This window comes from Triturus cristatus, chromosome 7, assembly GCF_964204655.1.
Source record: "Triturus cristatus chromosome 7, aTriCri1.1, whole genome shotgun sequence".
NCBI classification, from domain to species: domain Eukaryota; kingdom Metazoa; phylum Chordata; class Amphibia; order Caudata; family Salamandridae; genus Triturus; species Triturus cristatus.
In genome coordinates, this window is record NC_140590.1 from 695,670,216 (window position 1) to 695,692,664 (window position 22,449).

A 22,449-nucleotide genomic window follows, 5' to 3' on the forward strand; every position below is an offset into this window, starting at 1 on the left:
ATTGAGGATCTTGCGCTACTTTAGGGCTGTCTCCAAAAACTGTTTTTAAATGCAATTCGCCAGCTATTAGTGGACTTTTTCTTGAGTTTTTTTTCTCCTCTTTTCAGTTTGTCGTTTTTTTTTTCCTTGCAAAATTCTGTAAACTTTGTGACGTTCACTAAGATTGCAAAGCTTGCAAAAAACTTCATTATAGTAAGGGAAAATCTTCTCAAATATTCGCACCACTAGCGGAAACCTGCGAGTGCGTGTGAAAGACACCATCTGTCAAAGGGAAGCACTTAGGGGACTCGGCTGGGGGGAGAACAGCGCGAGTCCCAAAGAAGTTTTGGTGAGCCATCGAGAAGAGGAAGGGATACAGGGCTGATATAGAAGTTTTTAAAGTTTGATGAGAGTCCGCACGGTGCCTGTAAGTCTGTCCCGGCGGACCTACCCTCGCGCAGACAGAAGGCCGCGAGACCTCTGTCGCCTGTGTCCCCATATATAGCACATGCACTGAATGTATGCTTACATACATCACACGCGGAGGTATAAATACTGTCTCTGTGCCGTGTAATCCTAGCACAGCTGCTGAAGTGTTAAAGCAAGCAGGGCAGCACCAGCTGTTGACAGCTGTTCATTACAGCATTAGTTCATCTTTCTCGGCGCTGGGTGCGGGGCCAGCACCCCTGCAGCAGCTGCTACAACAGATCAGAATGTGTCTGCCAGGGGCTGCGCGCCAAGGCAGAGGCAGCAGCGTGCCGGGCGACCCCCAGCACAGGACGTGGGGTGGGGGGAGGAGAGGGAGGGGAGAGTGAAGAGGTGAGGGGTAGGATGTTAAGAGGGAGCGAGAAATGGACAGACACAGAGAGAGAGAGAATGGTGAGATGGAGGGGGGAAAGGGGCGGAAAGTGATGAAGGAAGGGAATGGAGGCGGAAAAACATCGCTGCAAAATAAAAGGGGACTAGGTAGGAGGGAGAATAAAAAGTAAAGTGCGAAGCATAGAGGTTAGGAGGGAAAAAGGTGTGAGGGGCAGGGAGCGGAGAGTAGCACGGAAGTTGAGTGAAGCACGGAAGGTAAGGTCAAAGGGCAGTGGGAGAAGTAAGATGAAGGCGTAATAAGAAAGAGGAGGGGCGAAAGAGGTTAGGGGAAATCGAGGAAGTAAGTTCCAGGAGTAGGGAGCGTGGAAGCAAACGAAGGAAGAGAGGCAAGGGCGGCTTCAATGCAACCATGGGAGAGGGAGGGAACTAAGAAAGATGGAAGTGGAATATATGGGCGAGAGGCATGGTGTGCGAAGGGAAGGGAGGAGATTAATTACAGTGGGGAGGGAAGTGATACGTCAGGAACTGGAGGGCGAGATGAAGAGAGGAATGATGAGAGAAACTGCACCAGAAAGAGACGGCAGATGGAGAGATGATGAAAGGAAGAAGGGAGGGAGGGAGGGAAGAAGCGATGGAGAATAGAGTGCTGAGGTAGAGAAACAAGTAACAGGCGAAATACCAGAGCGCAAAATGGCAAACAAAGGGAGAGAGAATGATTCGGCGAAAGAAAAAAACAGAAGCGGGGGACGGGAGAAAGAGTAGGACGTAATTAACAGGGATAATTAAGTTCTGATTTTACAGCCATTTTTCTCCTAATTCAATTATCCCCATACATATTGTGTATACATATTTATGCGTTTTCAGACGTCTCTGGGGCTCTCTTCGCCATATGTCTCTGTTGGAATAGAGTATGTCGAAGAGTGGAGCGGAAGACCAGCGGATCCCACAGCAACAGCGCCGCCTACAGGCCGACCAGCGCCAGCCGGAGAGGAGCGCTCCAGCCGGCTTCCTTAATGGGACATGTGGAGGCGGCGAGCGCAGCCCTCACTTTGGACGCAGGGGGCAGCGGGTCAGATTACAGCAACTGCAACGCCTAAAACACTTGTAATGAAAATGAAATACCGAACCCGAATACTAAACCCTAACAACGAATGTTCTGCATAAACCTATGCCCTGACTCTGACATTAATCACGAGCACCCAACCCAAGCCTAGTATGAAGCTTTGTTTTCAGTTTCAAAAGTTCACTTAACAATAATTTCATATTTCACAGCTAAAATAAATATTTCAACTGAACCTGTGTGACGCGTGCGTTAAGGTGTTTCTGTTTTATATGTTACATGCTGTTATTGTGCAGCACGTCTCTTCCACTGGTGTGGCCTCGCAGTGCCTGCCCTTGCATACGAGAGGCACCTCAGAGGAGAGGGCGCGCGCGCGGCTGGAAGGCACCACCACATTGCAGGGTGGCCCTACAGTGCTCACTGGAAGCACCGAATGCAGCCCTATAGTTTAGGTCACCTCACTGCAGAGAGATAAAACAAAATAATCTGGAGCGAAAATACCTCAGAGACACCAACATCTGGTGCATCGATATGTGTGTGTGTAACCTCCAGATCCTAGCTCCGAATTTCAGCAACCGACCCTTTTCTCCATCCTCCTTAGACCAATAAGTTAAAGACATGAATGCTATTACTGTACTTGGACGTCCAGTGACCTTTAAGCACTACAATAAACAAGCATTTGCAATGCAATAGGTCTCGCATTTGCGAGAGCTTAAGCTATAGAACCCGGACACCCCCCATCTCGCCCCTGCTCCTCCCCATCCCATGTACCCACAAAGTAACCTCACTCCTGATGTGGGAAAAAACAGGCCATGTTTAATACAATACATCTTCACAAACATGACAATCAAAATACCATTTGACAAATTCTTAGGTCATGAAGTTCAAGAACATCACACAATTAATCCAAGTGTTCATATTTCACAACCTAACTAATACCCTCCAGCACTAAGGGGCCTCCCGGCTCGCGTCTCCGCCGATTGAGAACCACGCAAGGCGCAACCCACCTGCGTCCATGAGTGGTGAGCCCCCAATGCCCTGGATCCTTGTCCGTGTATTACCGGGGGCCCACCCCCTCGCCACCAGGCTGTTCAAGGAGGCCCGTGTGACCTGTCGCCCTTGCCTCCCCAACAGCCGGTGTCCCTGTTCTCCCTGCGGAGAGCTTACCATCTCTCCCCTCAATGCTGGGTTCAGGAGTATGCCAACAGGCCTCCCGTTGTCTCAAATCACAACCCTGTGACCTCTATTCCGCAACCCACTAGCACCAACCAACCAGCTGAAGCTCTAACTCAAGGGACGGGTGGGTGGGAGATTCCGAGGTCGTCGTTGTCCCCGTAGGAAGAGAGGATGAGTGAGGGTGAAAAGCGGGCCTAAATAGCCCCTACGCCCCACCTCCACTCATCCCGACCGGAAATTCACGTTCGCTCGACGTAGGTCTAACCCGGAAGGACACCCGCCGCCCGGCAACCAATTAGGCTGCCGGCCAGGCTGACGCCCCCTAAGGGGGTGTGTCGCACGGGGCGGGGGGGAGCCGGGTCCTAAGGGCGCGCTTCCGGATGGTCGCGCTTGGCATAGAACCCGGACACCCCCCATCTCGCCCCTGCTCCTCCCCATCCCATGTACCCACAAAGTAACCTCACTCCTGATGTGGGAAAAAACAGGCCATGTTTAATACAATACATCTTCACAAACATGACAATCAAAATACCATTTGACAAATTCTTAGGTCATGAAGTTCAAGAACATCACACAATTAATCCAAGTGTTCATATTTCACAACCTAACTAATACCCTCCAGCACTAAGGGGCCTCCCGGCTCGCGTCTCCGCCGATTGAGAACCACGCAAGGCGCAACCCACCTGCGTCCATGAGTGGTGAGCCCCCAATGCCCTGGATCCTTGTCCGTGTATTACCGGGGGCCCACCCCCTCGCCACCAGGCTGTTCAAGGAGGCCCGTGTGACCTGTCGCCCTTGCCTCCCCAACAGCCGGTGTCCCTGTTCTCCCTGCGGAGAGCTTACCATCTCTCCCCTCAATGCTGGGTTCAGGAGTATGCCAACAGGCCTCCCGTTGTCTCAAATCACAACCCTGTGACCTCTATTCCGCCACTAGGGTGACCAGGGGCCATAGGTCCTTCACCCTCCCCACCAAAGAAAAGGTTCTGCACAAACGACCAAATCCCTTTGATCCATAAGTCCGTGCCGATGTCCGATAAGTGTACCCCATCAGAGTGAAACATCTGTTCACCAGAAATCAGTCTATGAGGGATGTGACATAGACGGCCCGATACTGAGCACAGCCTAGCCAACTCCCCATTCAGGCGTCTCACCGAAACGTTCAGGGCACGGGATCTGACCCCTCCCGACCATACCCGTCGGGGGATCATGCACGACCAAGCAATCCTGGCCTGTGGGAATGTCCTCCCTAGCCAAGCAAATTCCGTCAGTAAGTCCTCTCTGACCGCCATGCGACCCAAATCCACCATGTCGTTGCCACCCACGTGCAAAATTATCAAATCCGGGGACGGAAGTCCCTCGCTTTTTTGAGTCTCCAAAACCAACTGGCGCAACTGCCGGATCTTCAAGCCACCGACGCCTCGCCACAAAAAGGATGCCCTCTTCAAACCGGCTGGTTTCACCACTCGCCTCTGCCGCAGCCGAACCGTGGCGCGCCGCACGAATGAATGCCCCAGCACCCAAACCACCTTCGTCGACATACTAATAAATGGGGGGAAAGAAAGCCATGTCAGCATAAGACAGTCCTGAATCAAACAAACCGTCACAGCAACTCAGGTCGCACATAGCGTTTGAAGCATGATGAAGACCAGCGCCCCACCTTCTTAACTGCCTCAGTGGTTAGACCAGCCCCCGCTGCGAGAGTTGCTGCCCCTATCCTGAAAGAATGTGAAGAATAACCTGTGGGTTCCCGCCCCAGAGCGCTCAACGCCTGTTTAAAAACTGCCTTGAACTGAAATTTCGACAAACAGGCGCCCTGCTCATGAATAAACAGCGCCTGCCCCACCCCGCTGGGGCGTAATGACAAATAAACCTCCATATTGGCTACCGGACAGGCCACGTCCCCTGAGGCTGGAGATAAACAGATAATGGATCCCTTCCCCAGAGGGTCAGTTTTTGAACGCCTCAGAACCACCTCCAATCCGCCGGAGACTACTTTTGTGTCTTGCCATTGCAGTCCCCCTGTCTGATCCTCCTTAGAGGCTCCCACTAACTCCCCTAAGCGGAAGGCCCCATAAAAGGCTAAAGAAAAAGCTGCCCCAAACAAGGCGCACTCATACCGTGATGTGCAAACAGTCGGCAGTACTCCCAGGATGTCCCTTAACAACTGCACGTTAAGAGGCCTGCGTGTATCCCTCCTAGACCCCTCCAGTCTGGCCCATCCTGACAATGCCCTCCTCATCATGAAGCTAGCCCCAGGGTCTTGGATCCCAGCCAACTTTGCAAAGAAGCCTATCGCTGTGACGCGCGCCCTGGCATAAGACGCTGCTTTACCCTGGTTCCTCAATACCATTAAATATTCACAAAGCGTCACAGGTGAAAAAAGGAGGGGGCGATTTGGGCTTGCCTGCCCCACAAAATTCCTGTAATCCCTGAAATGCTGCTGATAAGTTCGACTCGTGTTTCTGCTCAGAGATGCTCCCACCAGCCCTGCTAATCCGGCACTCCAATCCTCCATAGTGAAGCTGGAAAAGCCGTCATCTGCTCGTCCGCCAGCGGATGGTACTTCCTGAAATCCTGCAACTTGAGGCGAGACAAAGCATCAGCAGCCTGATTACGTACCCCAGGAATATGTGCGGCCCTGAACACCAAATTCAATTTCAAACATGCCAAAACCAGATGCTTCAATAGTCGCAGCACATGCTTACATGAAGCCCCCTGCCTATTAATAGCTTCCACCACCGACATATTGTCAGACCAGAAGACCACAGTTTTGTTCCTGAAAAAGGGGGCCCAAATCTCCACTGCCACCACAATCGGGAACATTTCCAAAAAGGCAATATTTCTGGCCACCCCATTCTCATGCCATGCCAATGGCCAATTGCCTCTGCACCACTGGGTTCCCAAGATCGCCCCAAAACCGATGCTGCCCGCTGAGTCCGTAATTAAGCCCAATTCAGCGCAAGACCGCGCCGGTTCAGGCCATATTACCTTACCATTGAATCCCTTCAGGAAATCACGCCATACCCTCAGGTCCTCCTTGACCTCCGCCCGTAATCTTACATGATGGTGCTTCTGCGTGAGCCCAGTCATGGCCCGAGCAATGGACCTTGAGAATGGGCGGCCCATTGGAATAATACGCAGAGCAAAATTCAACTGACCCACCAAAACCTGGAGTTGATGTAGGGTTACCTTGGGGCCCGCCAAGGCGGTGTCAATGGCCTGAGAGAATGTCCTTACTTTGTCCAATGGCAGTCTGCACTCTCCCGCCACGGTATCTATTTCGATCCCCAGAAAGGACAGGCTAGTCACAGGACCTACAGTCTTCCCCGGGGCCAAAGGCACTCCCATTTCGGTCAACAAAGATACCAGCTGACCCAAAGCCCGCCCACAACTCTCCGACCCCGGCGGGCCCATGGTCATGAAATCATCTAAGTAATGCACTATCTCCTTATGCCCAGTTTTTTCCACAAACAGCCAGTGTAACATCGTGCTGAACGTCTCAAAATACTTGCAAGACACAGCGCACCCCATAGGCATGCATTTATCAAAGTAATAGCGGGAGGCGACCTGAAAACCCAAGAGGTGATAGTCCTCCGGATGCACCGGCAGGAGCCGGAATGCAGACTCAATGTCAGTCTTCGCCAACAAAGCGTGAGGCCCCAGGGCCCGCAGTTTCAGTAATGCTGCATCAAAGGAAGCATATGTCACCGAGCACAAGGCTGGGTCTATTGCATCGTTCACTGATGCCCCCTGTGGGGCTGATAAATTATGAATCATCCTGAACTGCCCAGGCTCTTTTTTAGGTACTACCCCCAAGGGGGAGCACACAAACCCGGGCAAAGGAGGCGAACCAAAGGGGCCCGCCACCCGCCCCAGTGCCAATTCCTTGCCCACCTTACTTGTCACCACGTCTGAGTGCATCCGTGTTGACATTAGATTCTTACAGTAACCCACCGGAGGGACCCCAGCGGCAGGAATGCGGAACCCCACTGAAAAACCCTCAAACAACATTCTGGCTGCCTTCCTGTCAGGGTACCGATTTAGCCAGAGCATCAGTTTCCCTACGTTGACCGGCGTCGGTAACTCATTGTGCCGGAGGGGGCTTAGCTTCTCTCCCTTTTTCCTTGGACTTTTTGATACACTTGAACTCGGGATGGGAGGGGTGGCCACAGTAACCACATGCATGCCTGAACTTGCATGTCCCTGGAGCCCATGAGCATGTTTTCCTGTTGAACGCCCAACATGTGCCCTTCTTTTCACCCGGGCCTCCTTGGGAAGTCCGAAAGGGCTGCCTCACATGCAATTTGTTCACACTTTCTAGCCACACGTTCACTTCCGTCTGGTCCCACCCCATATCCGGATCTTCAACCTTCGCCCACCTAAAGTCCCTGTCGTAATCCAACCAAGCGCCACCCCCGTATGTCACCTGTACCTTCAAGATTTTATTTGCATAGCAAATCAACGGCACTGCCAAATCTGGCCTTTTTTCAAGCAGTATGATTGAAAACACGTTAAAACCAAACAGCCAGTTAGAGATGGATTCCTCCACCTTTGGCTTTCTATCCTTAAAGGACCCCTCCTTCTTATCTTTCTCTCCAGGGGCCTCGTCCCTTCGCTTTGGTCTGATCAGAGAAAATATGTCCACAAAGTCACCCTTCCAAATCTTTTCTTTCACATCCTGTGCCACATGCGCCGCCAAGTTCCCTCTCTTTGACAGCACTGTTTCAACACCCCTTGGCATTTTTGGGTCATTGCCTCCCCCACTAATCGAGCCTTCCCCTGCCTTACCTGCAGAGGTCACCTCGGGCACTGCAGGCGCGGGGGCCGCTTGACCCACCGCTGGTCCAGGCGCATTCGTCGCTGTTTCTTGTGCCTTACTTAATAGCGCCACATGTTTGCCCAGCTCTGCTAGGACCGCACCCCCCGCCTGTGGAACCCATGGCGCGGTCGCTGTATTGGTTGTTGCCGGGGCTCCCAGCTGTGACAACAATGTTGCCACGGTTGCCAGAATACTGGAGTGAGCAGTCTGACCGCCTCCCCCCAACGCACTAGGCACTTGCGCCCCCACTACCTCGGCTTGTCCCACTGGTATCACTGCCGGTGGTGAACACACCACCGGAACTTCCGGCACGGGGGGGGCAAGGGTACTCGCGGGCGGCGCTAAGGTCTTGAGAGCTCCCCTAATTTCCGCCAAAATCAAGCCAATATCATCCCTAGCTGGCCCTGCCCCCTCTTGTGTGGCCCCTACGGGCTCAGGAGTGACCGGAGGTGGCGCAGGTGGTAGTATAGGAGCCAGGGAGGGTACTACAGGAGCGGGGGGCGCAGGTTCGGGCAGGGGGGCTAGAGGGGTAGGGGGCACTGCTGGCGCAGGTTCTACTGGCAGCTGCGGCGCATCTGGCTGCAAATCTATCCTCTCTGGAACAGCCCCCTCACTCCCCTTCGTCACCTTCCTCCTCTTGCCCCCCTTTGCCTTCTTCACCAATGGCGGGAAAGCCGCCTTCGGCGGGACCATCGTCCTTCGTGGGCGCTCGGACGCTACTGGCGCTGCTTCCCCTTCGCTATCAGACTCGGGAGCCACACCCCCTTCCTCATCCGCCTCGCTGTCCTCATCCCTACTCATCTTCGCTAGCACCAATTTCAACAATTGTGCTATTTCTGAATCCCCCCCTTTTCTCTTCTGGTTCCTTTTGGGGGGCATATTGCAGCGAGTGGATCTGGCTGGCTCAACCCCTGGCAGCTCGACGTCGCTAGCCCCCTCACACGGCCCAGAGGATATGTATGCACAATAGCCGTCCTCCCCCAGCACCCTGTAGCAAATTGAATATTGTCGTGCCTACGCCCCCCGAGCTCGCAGTGACCTTTATCACCCTGTGCTGATATCACCCCCGGGCTCCACGTGCGCACGCCGACCAAGATCCCCAGGCCTTCAAGTCCCCGAGTCCACCTTCCCACCCGGTGACCAAACCACGCACCGCCAAACAACCCTCACTTCAGCGTTTTTACAAGAAAAAAGGCAGCTCTCCCCCGGTCAGGCAGCAGGCGCGGGTAGAACACCACCTATACCCCCGCTCGCACAGCCAGCAATACAGTAATACCCAACAGTACGGCCAGAAAGCGGAAGCGGGACAACACTATTCACGACCTAACCACACAATGCGCCTCCCGAATCGCCCGCGAATTCTTCGCGCCCCGAATTGCCGCCGTTTTTGAGACAATAAGCTACGCTGCCCCGCACTGCACAGTTAACCCCCAACCTCTCCTCATACGTTGCACGACCGCACGCGCCTCGCTCCGCACACAGATGCTCAGGGGAGCAGGCCCGCAAGACGCCCAGAGCCCCGTGGGAGCAGCACACAAATATACGCTGCCACCCGCAGAACCCCGGCGGCCGAGCCCGAGTCCACACCCCCCCAAGCACCTTACCTGGCAACAGCCCTTAGAAACGAACGCCGGACACAGACACCGTCGAAGCTCCGAGTCCCCACCAGCATGCACCCAGCAGCCCAGCAACCGACGCACCGCAGTCCGGACGAGTCTCGCCAATGAACGCCTACACCGCTGCAAATAAACAGATCCCGAAGAAGATTCCGAGGTCGTCGTTGTCCCCGTAGGAAGAGAGGATGAGTGAGGGTGAAAAGCGGGCCTAAATAGCCCCTACGCCCCACCTCCACTCATCCCGACCGGAAATTCACGTTCGCTCGACGTAGGTCTAACCCGGAAGGACACCCGCCGCCCGGCAACCAATTAGGCTGCCGGCCAGGCTGACGCCCCCTAAGGGGGTGTGTCGCACGGGGCGGGGGGGAGCCGGGTCCTAAGGGCGCGCTTCCGGATGGTCGCGCTTGGCATTGGCATTGTAACAGACAATGTCTTATTTATCGGTTTTGATAATTAACACATAAATAAAAGGCATTGTCGTTTACATTGCCAATAGCTCAAACTCTTGTTAATGCGAGATCTATGGCATTTCAAAGAAATGGCCGCCATTGTTCTGGGCTGCATGGAAAGTGAAAGCGCGCATGGTGCACTGAATATTGAAAGAAAGCATGCCTTGCCTGCAGGAGGAGAAACTCATTAAAGAAAATAGTGCTTACAGACTAAATAAGACATACCGTGTAACAACAGAAGTAAAAGGGCCAGTCCTCATGGGAGGTTACAAATGAAGACAAGGCGGTACTAAGGAGGGAGTGCAAGCCTATTAACGAATCAGAAGCCAGTGTTTATGAAGGATACTCACACAAGCCAATGAAAAATATGGGTGGAGAGTGGGCGGGGCTCCAAGTCCATACTCGAATGCAGCATGCCTCGCAGAGCGGCGCATGCGCTGCCCAGGCTGGACCTAAAATATAAGTCATTCATGATAAGACAATGAGCCGGTGGTATTGGCAAGTGTCAAATTCTCCTGTTTTCAGAACAGGCCAGCACTCCTTTGACATCAGGATTATGCCCAGACTTTCACATGCCTGCCTTTCTGAGGATGGCTACAAGAAGGGCAATATGAAGGGCTGGGGATTGGAGACATGCTTCTCGGGCCCATGATGGCTGAAATCCCTTGGGTCCTCTCAACGCCTGGCACAGGGCTGGCATCCGCTCACAGCAGCTCCCAGCTTGGCACCCACTTCTCAGCTCAGTGGATAAAGTATTTGTAAAGCCTTCTGATAAGAGCTTCTTCCAACTCCACCCAACCCAGCGAAATGTTACATTGCTGAGCTGGAAGAATTGCGCAGCACTTAAACATGTAAAGCTTACAATTTGAAGAAAAACATACATTTATATAAAGGGAAAAATGGGATTCAAATGAACCTTCGGAGCTCTAGGCTTTCACATCTCAGGATTCTACCCAACCAATCCGATATCTTCTTAACAAAAAGTAGTTCTCATCCAATCAAGAAGCTTAGAACAGATCACAGTGCACCTGCCCTAATCTCATTAAAACCAATAAAGTTGGCCACCAGAGGTAATAGCCTGTTCCGCTCATCTGATCCCAATGCCTAATCCTGGCAATGTCCAACAAGGGATGCTAAAACATGCACTATACTCTCCGTCCATTCTAAAGGCCTGTCCCTCGAAGGCATGTTCTTCCTCCAGAGTGTAACTCATTCACAATGCAAGTTATATAGAGGTGAAGGCCTATCTCTACCCCTTCCAATCACTACCTTCTTGCTTCGCTGTCTTCCACACCAGGTATTACTAGAGAAGAAGGACTTCTACACATCCTTTTCTCTGCCTGCTGTCACTGGAGGCGATGACCTGCCCATCACCAGCTCCAGTGACCACAGCCCCTGTCAGTAGCAGCTCTCGCATCCTATATTTGTTATGCTTTCCACCTCCAGACTTCCTCTATTTAGAATAACCAGTGGCCCTAAATCTAAGCCGAGTCCAAAATCCATCCCCAGCGCTCCAAGCAATATCAATGTCGCTGCTTGCAGAAGAAAATATATTTTTTATCAAGGGACAACGTTCCTGAAATCCCTTAACAGGAGGCAATTGGTGGGAGGCTAGCTGGACTCCAGAGTACCCCGCCTGTGTGAGCCCTGCGCAGTTATGTTCCTCTTTTTCCCAACCCTGAGTCCATGGGGAGAATGTGTGTTGGTGTGTATATGTGTCCTCTATTGTAACAGCAATGTGTCTGTAACAGCAGATGGATGACAGCACAGTGGATAATAGAGCTGCGGGCCATGAGAAGATATTTGCTGTGGGTGGGGAGTAGATCAGGTACAGCCCTTCGGGCCAATCACCGCCTGAGCAGCTTTGGGGGAGGCAGTAAAATAGAGGTGGGGCTTGAAGTCCATCAAATCCTTAGCAGCCTCTCTCACCCTTCCTAAAGAGACCAACAAAGGTGTCTTAAGCCACCTCCCATGTCCTAGGGAGGTGCTTCAATAGCCCTAAGTCGGGACGTCAAAGTATGCATGGCACACACAAGCTGGAAACATACTTGTTTTAGGGATTTCCATCGCAGGGTTTTCAAGCCCACATTTCAGTTCACCCGGTGACCATGTGAAGAGTTCCAGTATCATGTGGCGCATGGTGGCACCGTGTGAGTCGGTAGGTCCGGGATAAAGCTTCCTGAAGTTCCAACATTTTTTCCTTCAATGATTGGGCAACATCCACATAACTTTCCACTTAGGAAGACTCTCTAAACAGTACATGAGAAATCCTGTGAAATTCCTCTGAGGAACAGAGGCAGGAACACCATAGAAGGAGATGCTTTTCTCTTGCCTACCCCAAGACCAGAAATACACATCCAATCGAAAGGGGGTTTCCTGCCATTGCGTGGGAATGCATAACACAAAGTGTTTTTCTCCTTCTAGAAGTTTTTCCTCAAAATATTGATAATGTTTAATAGCATTGCTAATGGCACATGTTCTCATTGGAGCGGACTTCCATCCAGTTCTCGTGAAACTAATTATATACTGGCATAATTTAGACAGTAACTCCAAGACTTCCACCAACCTTCATGAACCTTACCGTTAGTGCTTCCCGGAGATTAAGCTGTGTGATTACACAACATTTGTATCAGGCTGCCTTTCCTTCTCTCCACTGCAGGACCGGCTGCATGAACCCCCATGGAGGAAATTCAGCCCCAAATGTGGTCACTCAGTCCCACCTGCAGCCCTCCTAAGGACACCCCCAGCACTCCCTTGTACGAACAAAGGTTTCAAAAAGTGGGTCCCCTGCTGACTTGCTATACCGCATGCCCTCTAGGATGGGCCTGGGTGGTGTTGAGTTCACGCTGCCTCACCATCTTTGGTCAGTGCTGTAGTCCTTACCACTTCTTGTGGACTGTACAATAGTGCGTTAAGTTGAAGAACAGTGGTAGAAATTATTCAAGTTTTCTGACAGAATTCAGACTCCATTAATCTAATAGAGCGACTACATGGGACAGTAGGGACCTGGGTGGCCATTACCTATGATCTCAGTGTTTTTCCAATACTTGGGTTTGGAGCACCCACAACAGATATGCAGTCCCCCGAAGCACTATGCAGTTGGAATTATGGTGACCCTCGTAGACCGTTGCACTGTCAAAGGCGCGGAGGTCTAAACTAATTTGCTGATGACCCCTGAGCATATGAATCAACTTTCATGTTAATTTATTACATTTTTGAATACTTCACAAAACACACAAAAAGATTATTAGAATTCTGGGTTGGATCCAACGGCTAATATGACAATAGTACCAGGGACTTTGCAAACCCACAGGGCACAACTATAGACCCCAATGAGGGCAAACAACTTTGAGGTCCCTGGACTAAATATTCAGCAGCCTGGTAAGTGGGGCTCTCACACAGCCTTCCCTTTAATACTTCTAGGGGGTCTCAGGAACTTCAGCATCTTGGGAAAAGCTTGACACCGTTTAATCCCAATCCAGCTTCTCAGACAGGGAGCTTCCTTGCTCAAATATCCCATTTTACCTGATCCTCTTGGCTAGCCCTGGGAGGCCAGGCCTACACACCTATATTTGTATTTCTATATTAATGGCTGGTACCCACACGGTGATGCCCAGCCTCCTATCCTTTTCTTTCAATATTAGTATCTAGCACCAGGAGGTGTTCCCAAGAACCTAGTTCCTTTCTTTCGATACCAGTGACTGACACCAGGAGGCTATGCCTGTCCGCTATGCTTTTCTTTCCATACTAGTGACTGGCACCAGGAGGCTATGCCCGCCCGTTATCCTCTCCTTTCTATATTAGTGACTGGCACCAGGAAGCTCTGCCCGCCCGTTATCCTCTCCTTTCTATATTAGTGACTGGCACCAGGAGGCTATGCCTGTCCGCTATGCTTTTCTTTCCATACTAGTGACTGGCACCAGGAGGCTATGCCCGCCCGTTATCCTCTCCTTTCTATATTAGTGACTGGCACCAGGAGGCTATGCCTGTCCGCTATGCTTTTCTTTCCATACTAGTGACTGGCACCAGGAGGCTATGCCCGCCCGTTATCCTCTCCTTTCTATATTAGTGACTGGCACCAGGAGGCTATGCCTGTCCGCTATGCTTTTCTTTCCATACTAGTGACTGGCACCAGGAGGCTATGCCCGCCCGTTATCCTCTCCTTTCTATATTAGTGACTGGCACCAGGAGGCTATGCCTGTCCGCTATGCTTTTCTTTCCATACTAGTGACTGGCACCAGGAGGCTATGCCCGCCCGTTATCCTCTCCTTTCTATATTAGTGACTGGCACCAGGAAGCTATGCCCGCCCGTTATCCTCTCCTTTCTATATTAGTGACTGGCACCAGGAGGCTATGCCTGTCCGCTATGCTTTTCTTTCCATACTAGTGACTGGCACCAGGAGGCTATGCCCGCCCGTTATCCTCTCCTTTCTATATTAGTGACTGGCACCAGGAGGCTATGCCTGTCCGCTATGCTTTTCTTTCCATACTAGTGACTGGCACCAGGAGGCTATGCCCGCCCGTTATCCTCTCCTTTCTATATTAGTGACTGGCACCAGGAGGCTATGCCTGTCCGCTATGCTTTTCTTTCCATACTAGTGACTGGCACCAGGAGGCTATGCCCGCCCGTTATCCTCTCCTTTCTATATTAGTGACTGGCACCAGGAGGCTATGCCTGTCCGCTATGCTTTTCTTTCCATACTAGTGACTGGCACCAGGAGGCTATGCCCGCCCGTTATCCTCTCCTTTCTATATTAGTGACTGGCACCAGGAAGCTATGCCCGCCCGTTATCCTCTCCTTTCTATATTAGTGACTGGCACCAGGAGGCTATGCCTGTCCGCTATGCTTTTCTTTCCATACTAGTGACTGGCACCAGGAGGCTATGCCAGCCCGTTATCCTCTCCTTTCTATATTAGTGACTGGCACCAGGAGGCTATGCCTGTCCGCTATGCTTTTCTTTCTATATTAGTGACTGGCACCAGGAGGCTATGCCTGTCTGCTATGCTTTTCTTTCCATACTAGTGACTGGCACCAGGAGGCTATGCCCACCCGTTATCCTCTCCTTTCTAGATTAGTGACTGGCACCAGGAAGCTATGCCCGCCCGTTATCCTCTCCTTTCTATATTAGTGACTGGCACCAGGAGGCTATGCCTGTCCGCTATGCTTTTCTTTCCATATTAGTGACTGGCACCTGGAGGCTATGCCCGCCCAATATCCTCTTCTTTCCATATTAGGGACTGGCACCAGGAGGCTATGCCCGCCCAATATCCTTCTTTTTCAATATCGGTGACTGGCATCAGGAGGTCATGTCAGTCCCTCAAGTCTTTTCTTTCTGAGTAGCACCTGGCACCAAGAGATGATGCCCGTCATCCTATTCTTTTCATTCAATAACAGTGCCTGGCACCAGGCGGTTAATCCCCATTCACTCCGCACTTCTCCATAGCTCCTATACTCCCGGTGCTTGCGACCGCGCCCTGTGACCCTCGCCACAGGGCTCGCCACTTGGGAGCTAAGGCTAGATCCGTTTTTCTCTTCGTAAAAAGTCCGCCAACATTAGCCTCAGATGCCTTCCCCCTCTGCAGGGAAGTGACAAAATGCATTGTATTGAGCGAGCCAAATATAGTGCCAGTTAAAAGCCGAGCATTCTGACCTGGACTTAAACCAAGTTCCCTGTATTTCCTTTCATTGACAAGAGAGAATAAGTGGGCCTTCCATGCTGCCTGCCAAGAAATTCGGCTATAATTTCAGGGTTGTGATTCAAGGTCACCGCCGCTTGATTTTCAGAAGGCTGCGCCTTAGCAGGGATGTTTCCGGAGAAGCAGCAAATGATTCATGACGACTTGAAAAGAAAAAGAGGGGGGTCTTTATTCATTTAAAATTTCCCTTAAATTATGCCCTGCAAATCTTGATGTTTTAAAGGCGGCATCGAATAAATTATGTGCCTGGTTATTTACGTGTAGCTAATGAAACCATGGACACTGATTCACTACAATGCATGGGACAAATGAAAGAGACATCACCCACACTTTGCACCCCGAGGATGTCATAGGGTCGACCCCTCATCCCAGCCATCAGCCCTCAAAACCCTTCTTTTTGCTGCTAGGGGCTAGTAGAGCCTGTGGTGTAACATAAGATGATGGGGCCCCCCTGCAGAATGTGATGAGGGCCCCCCAAGTCTCCAATATCTCACAAATATTCAGCAACTTTGGGATGAGTGGGCCCCCTTGTTGGGTTGGGCCCCCCCCCAGCGCCACAGAGGCTGCAGAGGTCTACTTTACAAACCTGAGTAGGGTGATAAGGAGTTGAATCTATATTGTTTGAGTCTTGCTGATTTCCTCCGACTGTTTCTGCCTTCATGCAGTGCCAAAAGTGCCAAGGACAAGCCAGGGTTGGCACAAGCTACTCGAAGCTCCCCTAAGTGATGCCCATCAACGAAAGTGCTTGGATGAAGCTTTTATAGCTTAAGTCCTGTTGGCCTTTTTGGCTGATCTGATGGCAGGACAGCAGTGGCCTCCATCAATTGCATAATCAATCGCTACAATGTTCTAGCCCTCTGCCTCGGGCTGCGCCGGTTGTTAAAGGCCCACTCTCCAAGTTATACGTCTGAGTTGCAGTTGAGGGCCAGAGATGAAAATCAAAGCTACTATAAACAGAAAAAACCTTAGCAGCAAAAGACAAAAAAAGAATTAATGGGAGGGAAATAAAAAAAAAACAACTTAAGAGTAGGCCACCAGTGAACTGTGATCCGAATATGTTTATGGGTGGGGGAGGGGGCGCATAAAAACCAAAGATCCTGGTTACTAAACCTACTCATTTCACTGTTTCTGCTTCAAACTTCAAAGATACATTCGCAATGGACTCCCAACAGAATGGGAAGCTGAACGAGCAGCCGCCGCTGCCCACCAGCAGCCTCCTCTATCCAGGCCAAGCATGACCGGTGCGGTTGCAACAAACCATACGCTGAGCCTCAGAAGTTTGTCTAAAGTTCATAAATTGTTGGTGTCCCAGTCGGTCCCATCTGCGTATCCTGCGTGTCCCCATTCCCTGTATGGATGTGCAGGTGTCTGTAATGCTGAGAAGGACTGATGTAACAGAATGTTGATGTGTGGTCTGCAGTAGGGGCCAGAGATAGGGACAGTTGGAGGGAGGAGGGACCTACCTGCTGTTGTTGTAAACTAAGGCCCTAAAATGAAACTAAAAACGTACCTCCACCCTAAATGCCTTCGGATTCTCGCACGAAGACCCTGACCTCTAACTACAACACCAAACTTTCTGTAAACAATGCAAAATACTCAATCGTGGGTAAGTTGATAAAACAGATAAGTAGGAAAAATGACTTCTGCAGAGACTGTAAACAGTGCTGAAGTCTGATTGAATGCCACAGTTTCCGCTCAACCCAGGGCATAGGTCGGGGGTAAACATGGGTAGAGGGCGTCCTCCCACTATTTTCACAGGGTTGATGTCCTTCACTCTGCCAAGAAGTTGGGCCCCACTGAAATAGGCTGAATTCGTCCCGGTGTAATTTTCAGACAACGAAACACATTCAGCAGCACCTGCATGTTGTCTTCTTCCAGAGGTGGGCTATTTTATATTTCAGCTGGAAGTTAAGGAGCCATCAGGTCTCCTTTTGTTTTACCATCCTGGCTGGGTCAATGTAAAGCTGTACACCTGGATGCAAATGCAACGGAGAGGAAGCAAAGGCACACAGGCTAGTACTCCACAAGTACTTAAGAGAGACATGGTTTTGACCTTGTTCAGTTCCTGTATATAAGAGATAAGCATGTACTGTACGATGTGTTGGGCTCTACCAGCGTTCACACAAATACAAATGTAAATACCATTATTTTACTTTATTTGCAATATAGGGCTACTCATCCCAATTCAGGGTGTCAGTGTTTTGCATCACACATACAAATTATACATTGACAATACATCATATAATTGTGTAAATCAATGTACGGGATGCGCTACATAAGACAGTGGGGGTTACAAGGTGTAGGAGTCACATGCCCTTCACAGCTCATTGTGCTATATTAGAAGGATTACAGTGTATGAACTGTAAGCAACAAAAGGATCTCGTGTTGAAAGCAGTACCCACTTACCTATCTACATAAAATAAAAATCTGTCATCTGCATGTTTCATGATGTACTTATCAGGAAAGACATTAACCCTTTATGCTACTTTGATTTAAAACTAGGACTAGACAAAGCAGATTTCGCTTGCAAATGTGTTAACCTCCAGAGCTATCTTACCCTTATTATTATTATCCCCTGCGATTTAGTGGGCAAACAAACATTTCTGCAGCAGGTGCCTTGACCCCATAAAATATTTTAAAATGCAGACTTTGCCACCAATTGAGCAGAACAGATTCACAGCCACGTTTCTCCCTGTTGCCAATTTCTTTGTGGTAGTGTTTTAAAAAATATTATAAATTGAGAATCAGATTTCTAGAGGCAGGTTTGCATCACATTTTATTTGCCACAAATCTCATTTGTTGAATGTCATAATGTCCTTAAATGTACTCATGATAGACCTGCTAAACATGTGTTTGAGAGATCTTGAGATCTGATGTCACATCTTGTGATGTCACTTCCTGTGAGGTTATACGTAGTGATGCCACTTCCTGTGATCTCACACGTTGTGTCACATGCATATTGCATAAGTTGGTTAGTCCTGCCAATTCTTTTCTGAGGCCATGTGCTCGACCACTCCTCCTTCTGATGGCAATAAACTGAAGAGCTTTTGGTGTGTAATAACACCTGAAATGTAAAGCCAAGAGCCAATTTCATTTGAGCTGGACACGATATAAATATTTGGAAGTTCAGTCCATGCCACTGAGGGTCTGAGCTCACTGCTTTCTCTCTGTCTTGTCTGATCTCAATCATTCGGTTTGAAGTTCGGCCTCTAATTTGGGTATATTGCTAGTTCATTACAAGAGCAAAGGAAACAGTCGTGGGAGCTCTGCTTCGAAACATGCATTATGTTTATTATTACATGAGACAATGGCCTTCTTTTCTCGTTTAGTGTGCTGTACGAATGGGATGTGGCCATCAGCATGCCCCCGACAGCCAGGCGTCCTTGGGCTCGAGTGGCAAACACAGAAATCGCACTGTTTCTTTGTTGCTTGCTGTGAACAAAGAATATTCTGTGTAGACTTTGGGGGCAGGCGCGTTGTGTGAAGAACCTGCCGAGCCATGGACGGAGGCAAGGCCTCTGTAAGCCTCCCGGAGAATGAAGCCGCGTTCAGCCCTCAAGTGTCGATTCCAATCTGCGAGGGCTTAGCCTCGAGGGTGCAGGCGGGACGAGGCAGCGGCGCACAGCCATGGAGCCGGTGTGCCACCGAGGCAGAGGAGGCACGGGTCAGGTCTTACTCTAGGATGCGGCCTTAATTTGCACACAGCAATCGTCTTTAAAATGGATGGGGTGGAAATCCTTCAGACTGGAGGGCATTTTGCCTGGTATGAAAGGGAGCAGCTATGTAAAGGTATAGGGCTGGATTGTGAGGTGGGCAGAGCAGCACCACACAAGGAAGTAGCCAGAAAATTAAAGTACCCCCCCACTTTGAAATAAAAGCTCTGATGACACAAAGCAAGTGAGCTAACCCCTCCCTAGAGGAGCTCCCCCTGTCTCTACCATGCAATTATCTATCAATTCATCCTTTCACCCATCCATCTACCCGCAGATATCTACTATTTCACCTTTACATTCTTATATGTATTCGTGCTTTCTTCCATCATTCAAAATCTTTCCCCCATTCCATCAATCCATCCACTGTCATCCATCCACTCATCCACCAATCCATTTGATTGAGCAATCCATCCCTTTACTCTGCTATCCTTTCACCTGTCCATTCCTGTATCCATCATCCATCCATCCATCTCTTTACTATGCCAACTTTTCACCTGTCCATCTACCTATTCATCCATCCCTTCTCTACCATCCACCTCTCCATCCTTTTTCTCTACCATTGAGTCATCTGGCCATCCACTGATCCATCCCTTTACTCTGCCTTCCTTTCACATGTCAACCCACCTGTCCAGTCACTCAATCATCCATCCATTCTTTCACCTGTCCATTCACTCACTTACTCATCCATTCATCCGTCTATCCATCCATCCATTCACTTATTATTTCACTCATTCATCCAGACATACATTCATTCACTCATTTCAGTCATTCATGCAATCTTTGACCTGACATTCACCTATCCATTCACTTATTCTTCTATCCATTCATCTATCCCTTTAAACCGCCATCTTTTTACCTGTTCATCCACCTATCCATTCACTCATCCATCCCTTTACTCTGCCATCCTTTCACCTGTCTATCCACCTATCTATTCATTAATTTTTTCAACATTCATCCATCGACCCAAAAATTCATCCCCCATTCAGCCATACATCCCCATCATCCCATTTTCACCCCATTTTCACCTATGAGCAGAAGATATCCGCTTTCTGATTTTTGTCCAAGAATACCCTGTCTGCTTGCTATTTGCAATAGATTGCAGAATAACTCGTTATTAGTGGGTACAGGGGAGGAACAGCCAACCAGAATTTGTAATTCTGACTTCCTTGCACTGACAAACTCTTACTGAGCGCACACAACACTAAAGGCTGAGATGTTTGCATCAACGCAAAATGATACCACACATCCCTTTAGAAGATTCAATGTTCATCAACATGCCTGACAGATATACTAACAACACATCTATGTTAGACATTGATTCAACTGTTCAAATCATTCTAGAAACCCATCCTGTTTAGTCACGCACAGCCCTCCGATGACCACCTTTAACGCTTCCCACATCATAGGTGCACTATCCACTGTGCCCACATTTAGTTAAAAGCATTCCACTTTTTCTGCCTTAAGTGCATCACGGAACAGTTTTTCTAGCAGTGTATTCGCTCTTAATCTCTATTGACTAGCAGACTGGCTTAACCCAGGATAGATAGATAGATAGATAGATAGATAGATAGATAGATAGATAGATAGATAGATAGATAGATAGATAGATAGATAGATAGATAGATAGATAGATAGATAGATAGATAGATAGATAGATAGATAGATAGATAGATAGGTTTTCTCTATTTAGAATCTGTTTTATGCAACCTCACATTTTATTGGTACCTTTAACATATCCTTCTGTGGATTTCACTACCTAAAGTCAACAAACTATGTCAAATGATACTTATAGAGACGGGCACAGTTTACTAGATGAAACATCCAGAAATAGTTAAACTATTCCATACACGATTTAGAGAGTTACAATACTCAAATTGAGGTCTCATGCACCGAACATACTATTTGCAGGAGCCGTCCAGAACTGGACGCATTGTTTGTGATTGAATCTCCAGAACTATACCAAACCCTCCAGATGTGAACTTCAGAATTGGTCACAATATGTAAAATGTGCACCCCGAAACTGAACCCAATGCTCCCAACGACACTACCATAACTAGGTAAAATACTCCAGAATTTGACACTGTGCTAGAAATGACTGCTTTATAGCAGGGTATGGAACTACAGTAAGGACGGCACAACAATCCAGATTCCATATCAGCCATGAAATTACATATTGTTATATTTTTACGGCAGCTAATGTCATCGCGTTCTTGCATCGTGTACTGCACTGCGCTCCGGTATTGCATACTGCACGCTTCAGCACTGTATATATCTTCATCACAATAAAGATTTCTTAATTTCCTAGTCGATACACAATGAGAGAGATCACTATATTTACTGTTAAGAAGTATGCATACTAACAGGTTGCAGTGTGTAAGAACTTCAGCTAAATTCACAATTTCTGAGCTAATAGAACACATTTCGGCAGTCACGCGTGTCATCCTACACCCCCCCAAACTAAGCAGCAAATATTAAAGAACTCAATATGAGTTGGCTGGATACATATTGGAAGGCGATATCTCTGCAGTAAAGTTCCCCAAGTCCAGCCATTATGAATTTCCCCCCTGAAATGAGGAATAACTGCTCAGACCTGGAGTTATCAGGTGCTTTACCATGCAATGTTTCCTGATTTTGGCTGAAAAAACAGGTGGGATGTATCTGCAGCAGTGCCATGGGGGTAGGTGTACGGTGACCAGAATTTTAAAGCCAAAAACCGGGACATTTCACAAAAATAGAAGGACTACAACTTTACTTCAAGCGAGCGCACAGAATGACAGCGGCTCCTCAGCAGAGAATGACAGAACAGGCAGTAAGAACATACATAAAATGCAATTTTTAAACCCAGTAGCTTGTCTGTTAATTAAACTGCTTTCTTGAAACAACTGCTAACTATCCCTGCTTTGTAAAACATAAAAAAGTACCTCCCTCCGTTTTCAGTTGACCCTCTTTAAAAACAGGGACATGAGCTAAATTTCTTGAAATCTGCCAGGACAGCTGGTGAAAAACAGCGACCGTCCTGGTGGCAAATCCGAGATGCCTGGCCACCCTAGGTAGGTGGGATGTATAGGCAGCAGTGCCGAGGGGCAGGTGGGATGTATCGGCAGCAGTGCCGTTGGATGTG

At 49.3% G+C, this 22,449-nt stretch overlaps 2 protein-coding genes across 8 annotated transcripts in view; both read right to left on the reverse strand.

Annotated features, from left to right (window-relative positions):
* Positions 1-22,449, reverse strand: part of SDK2 (sidekick cell adhesion molecule 2) — a 1,027,095-nt gene that overhangs the window by 659,673 nt on the left and 344,973 nt on the right. The gene's annotated exons all lie outside the window — the stretch shown is intronic.
* LOC146810362 (uncharacterized) lies at positions 7,119-7,775 on the reverse strand. Its single transcript, XM_085620368.1, has one exon. The coding sequence runs from the start codon at positions 7,773-7,775 to the stop codon at positions 7,119-7,121; it is 657 nt and encodes a 218-aa protein (XP_085476494.1).